We start from the raw sequence: 4,831 nt of genomic DNA on the forward strand, positions 1-4,831 counted from the left end.
GACCCTGAATTCTGGGCATAACAGACTGGTGGCCAGGAGGCAGACTTGCAGAATGTGCCGTTTGGAAGTGTAATTATTATATATGCCTGAGTGTTTGTTTGTTTTTTAAAATGCTAAAGTGGATAGAGAGAAATACTGTTAACTGATGGTACATGGAGGGGATTATATCATTGTAATGAAACAAGGTATATAATTTGTTGAATGTAAAACTGATGATCTGCCCTGTAAACTTTCAGTCAATCCACAATTAAAACCTTAAAAAAAACAAAAACAAAATATAGTTATTGTTAAGTGCCATCAAGTCAGTTCCAACTCATAGCGAGCCTGTATAGGGTTTCCAAAGACTGGCTGGTAGGTTTGAACCATCAACCTTGCAGTTAGCAGTCCAGTACTTATCCTACACACCACACCAGGATCCCACAAAAATATAGAAGAGTTCACATAATATGTTCAATTTGTATATAAAAAGGAATATATATTTATATTTACTTGAACATATAAGAAACCTTGAGCAGTGAATAGGGAACAGCAAGAGAGATACCTGTGGGTGAGGAAATGGATTGAATGAAGGTCGAGGGGGGAGGCGGATTTTCACTGCATTTGCCTTTTAAAAAATTATAACTCTATGAATATATTACCTTTTCTAAAAAAGTGAAAATAAATTAAAATAGTGCTAACTGTAATTCAGGGGAGCGTGGTGGCTCCATACAAAAAGCACTGGATTTCTAGCCATAAGGTCTGTAGTTTGAGCCCACCAGCCGCTCCGCAGGAGAAAGATGAGGCTTTCGGCTCCCACAGAGGTTTTTTTTTTTTTTTTTTTTAAAAAAAGGCCTCAGAAACTCTATACAGGGTCACTTTGAGTTGGAACTGACTTTACGGCACTAAGAACAACAACAGCAATTCAGAAGCAGCAGCCACACTAGCTAGCTTCTTATTGGCATGGGGACCAAATAGTTGACCTTGAACATGAGGGTTAAATCCATTCTGCCTCCACAGGGTTAAGTCCATTCTGCCTCCACACAGGCTCCAGGACGCCAGGCTCAGCCCACAGCTGCCCCTAGGACCAGCCATTCTCAGTCTTGGTTACTCATTTAGATTATCTGGGTTTTAAAAATATCAACTTCCAGGCCCCATCTCAGATCTCCTAAATCAGAGTCTCTGGGACAAAGCCTTGGCATCAGTATTTTTAAACTCTTGGGGTGATTTTAATGAGTCATCATCGTTGAGAAGTATTGTTTTGGATCTTTTAGGTCAGTTCATTTATTCAGAAAGCTAGAGAAAGGGAGAGGAAATACCCAGACGCTTAAGAAAAGAACTAATACACCCTGTCAAACTTGTCACCATCAAGAGCCTGAGTGTCAATATTTTTTAATCTAAACAGGTTAGAATCTGCAATCAACCTGTTTTTCCTCCACAGCCCAATTCTGAAAGAAAGCCCGGACATCACCAAGTCACAAATGATGAAATCAGAGCAGCTTCTGAGGATAGATGACCACGATTTCAGCATGAGGCCTGGCTTCAGAGGTATGAGAGGCACATGTTTATGGGTGGCCAGTTTCCTAGACTCCTTCTGTCTGTCCAAGGTCCCCAAGTGGTGCAAATGGTGCACCCTCAGCTACTAACTGAAACATTAGTAGTTTGAATCCACCCAGCAGTACCACAGAAGAAAGCCTGATGATATACATCCAAGAGAGTTCAGCCCTTCTCCATAGAAAACACTATGGAGTGCAGTTCCGCAAAACACGTGGGGGGTTGACTTACCCTTATATTTTCTGTTTATTATTGAATAAACATAATAAAAGCCAAAAAATATTTCTCATTTTATGGACATTAGTACTGTAGATCAGTGTGATCATAAAACAATATTTTTACGTCTCATTCTTAAAAACAAAACAAAACCAAAAAAAAAATAGTGGGGTTGCCACGATGCTGTCAAGTGGAAATTAACTTGACAGCAATGGGTTTGGCTTTTGGTTTCTGTCTGTCTGTAGGCAGGAAATCAAGCCAAGGGTCTCTCTCCCATCAGCTCTGCTACAACTATACTTGGTAGACAAGGCACCAAGGCTGCAGCATCTCCTGAGCAACAGCCCCACCCTGACTAGTCTCTCCTGCCAACAGCTGGCTGTGAGAAGGGCTCTACAGCCTCGGTTAGGGCCCCTCCCCCACCCTCCTCTTGGGCTTTTGTCCTGCGGAGTTCTTTCACACCTAACACCTAAAAAGAAAGGCATCCTGTTTGTCTTAACTCAGCAAATCATCCGTATCACACAGCAATTTTGCTTTTTGGCTTGAATATTAATGCATCTAACTTTTCAGTAGCTGCTTATTTTCCACATCAATATCAAAGAAAATTAACTTTACACAGGAGTAAACATTTTTTGTGTGTGCCTATTTTTAATTTGATCTTTTTTATTTATTTATTTTTAAGTTTTTGTTGTGAATTGAGTGGTAGTTTACATGGGAGAACATCAGTTTTACACTCATCATTTCATTGCAATGATTACAATCTCTTCTGTGTATCATCATCCAACAGTATTTGCTTCCATTCCCTCTGGGTTTTTTGTTGTTGTTGTTGTTTTTTGGGGGGTGGCTGTGGTGGAGGGTGGGGTGGTGGGGGGATATACACAAAAACACACAGTAATATATAAGGAGTAAACATTGTAAATAACATTTCATCTTGAAAATACATTTTGGAAATTTCTCAAGCTACGGTGGTTACAGAGTTTGGCCTCTAATCAAAAGGTTGGTGGTTTGAACCCAGCAGCTGCTCTGTGGGAGAATGATGTGACAATTTGGTTCCATTAAGATTTACAATTGGAAACCCTGTGAGGTAGTTCAACTGTTCTGTAGTATTGCTATGAATCAGAATCAACTCAACACTATGGGTTTGGTTTTTTCAATTTTGGATGCTTCTGATTAATGCCCTATCTTATGGGTTATATTTCAACTTTTAAAAGTTTACTTCAATTCCTATCCTTGTTTTACAAAATGTACCTTGAAAACCTGTAAACCTCTCTTGAATTCATTTACTCACATGGGAGAATATATGTGATTTTTCTCATTTATATTGATGTTGGAAACATTGCCATTATTAATACAAACTATGTACCTTGAAAACATGGTGGGGGCAAGGGGAATGTACTTTAATAAAAAGGTTTGTTTCTCAGTAGGATTCAGATAAATAGATAAAACATTCTTCCCCAAATCTTGCCTTCTCTGATTCTCATTTTTGGGGTACATTTTAGAACTTTGGTTAAAAAATATTTGGCTCCATGATGTGAACTTAAGTACCAACTTGAAGTTTGGTAGTTCAAATCCACCCAGCTGCTCCAAGGAAGAAAGTCTTGGTGATCTGCTGTCATAAAGATTACAGCTAAGGAAACCCTATGGAGCAGTTCTGAGTTGGCATTGAATCAATTAACAGTGGGTTTGATTTTTGGTTTGGGGCCAGCCAGAGACATGCCATTTCTACTGCTTCTCACCACAGAGTCCTCCTTGAGAAACTTTGGAAACTGGTTTATTGTATGAATACAAATGGTATTCTGAGCACTACTTTTAAAATATAAAGTATAAAAGGCTTTCTTTCTTATGCATTTAGATGCTTTAGAAATCTTTGAGTTCAGACACCTTAAAATTGTTTAACTGCTTAACAAGCACTAAACTAGGGAAGATTTCTTAACTACAAGCACCTCAGTATTGATGTTTGCTGCACAACCACCTTTAGAAACTCTGGTTAGCACCTGCCCCTGGGAGGGAGAATGGACAAGAGACATATGCCTTCCCAGGGAAGGGACGAAGCTGCGTGTGGTGCTGTGCTGATGGTGTAGTTCAGTTTTACAGACTTGTATGGTCAAGAGAATGCCCACACCAATGTGTAAGCTGGGGAGGCATAGGCAGTTGCATGGGGTGGCTAGAGTCATCTAGACAACTTTGGCAATATTGAAGCTGAATTTCTGCTCCAGGCCCCAAAATAAAATTTATAATGATCCCTCAGTACTCATCCTGGCTTGGAGGCTTAGCAATTTAGATACCAGATTCAGGGCAGGGTTATGGAATTTCCACCTTCATAGCTTGAAATGCCTCCTTCTGCAGGAAGCACCCAGGTAGGTCAGAAATGTGCAATCCCTGGAGTCTTCGCTTCTGAGGCAAGGTGTCAAGGCATCACAAGGCTTAAAAACCACCAATAAAACACTAATACTAGGACTAGAAACAGCTAGGCCACAAAGCACACAACCAGTGCTATGATAACATGTTTCACTGGATACCTGGGAGTATAATGTCATAAATATTGCTGATTTAAAAGATGTGTGGCAGATGATTTACTTTGTAAAATATGAAATACTCTTTATTATAAATTTCATAACAAAACTTCAGTGTCTTGCTATTTCTTGTAAAATCCACTGTCAGTGTTAACTGATGTGTTCATTATTAGGAAGATGAACGTGAATCATAAAGAACCATGTAGACAGGAGCAGTTTCTTTGCTGGTTTGAATGCTATTCATAATGTAATACCTATTGACGTAAAACACTTATAAAAATCTGCTTCCTTAAGTCAAGAGAATCCATGAAACAATAAATCAAGCTCTGAGTTGTAGCACTTGCTGATTTCTCTAATGTAAATACTTCCGTCACAGTGACTTCACACTATCAGGGTGAGGTCACTGATGGGAAGAGGGACTCAGTAGTACACTAACATGTAGCATTTCCATAATGCAGATTCATTAAACAGAGATAACTTCAAGAGTATAATAATTATAAAAGGTAGTAAAAATAAATAGGAAGTGGTGAGTTTTGAGTATGCTTACTTTTGTTTTTAATGAAATGTGTTCAATT

At 39.1% G+C, this 4,831-nt stretch overlaps 1 protein-coding gene across 1 annotated transcript in view; it reads left to right on the forward strand.

The window, feature by feature from the left end:
* GABRR1 (gamma-aminobutyric acid (GABA) A receptor, rho 1) overlaps positions 1-4,831 on the forward strand; it is a 35,288-nt gene that overhangs the window by 18,868 nt on the left and 11,589 nt on the right. Inside the window, 1 exon segment of the mRNA XM_006870660.1 lies at positions 1,418-1,524. Within this exon segment, the coding sequence (XP_006870722.1) occupies positions 1,418-1,524 (107 nt within the window).

This window comes from Chrysochloris asiatica, unplaced genomic scaffold (genome assembly GCF_000296735.1).
Source record: "Chrysochloris asiatica unplaced genomic scaffold, ChrAsi1.0 scaffold00146, whole genome shotgun sequence".
Lineage (NCBI taxonomy): Eukaryota > Metazoa > Chordata > Mammalia > Afrosoricida > Chrysochloridae > Chrysochloris > Chrysochloris asiatica.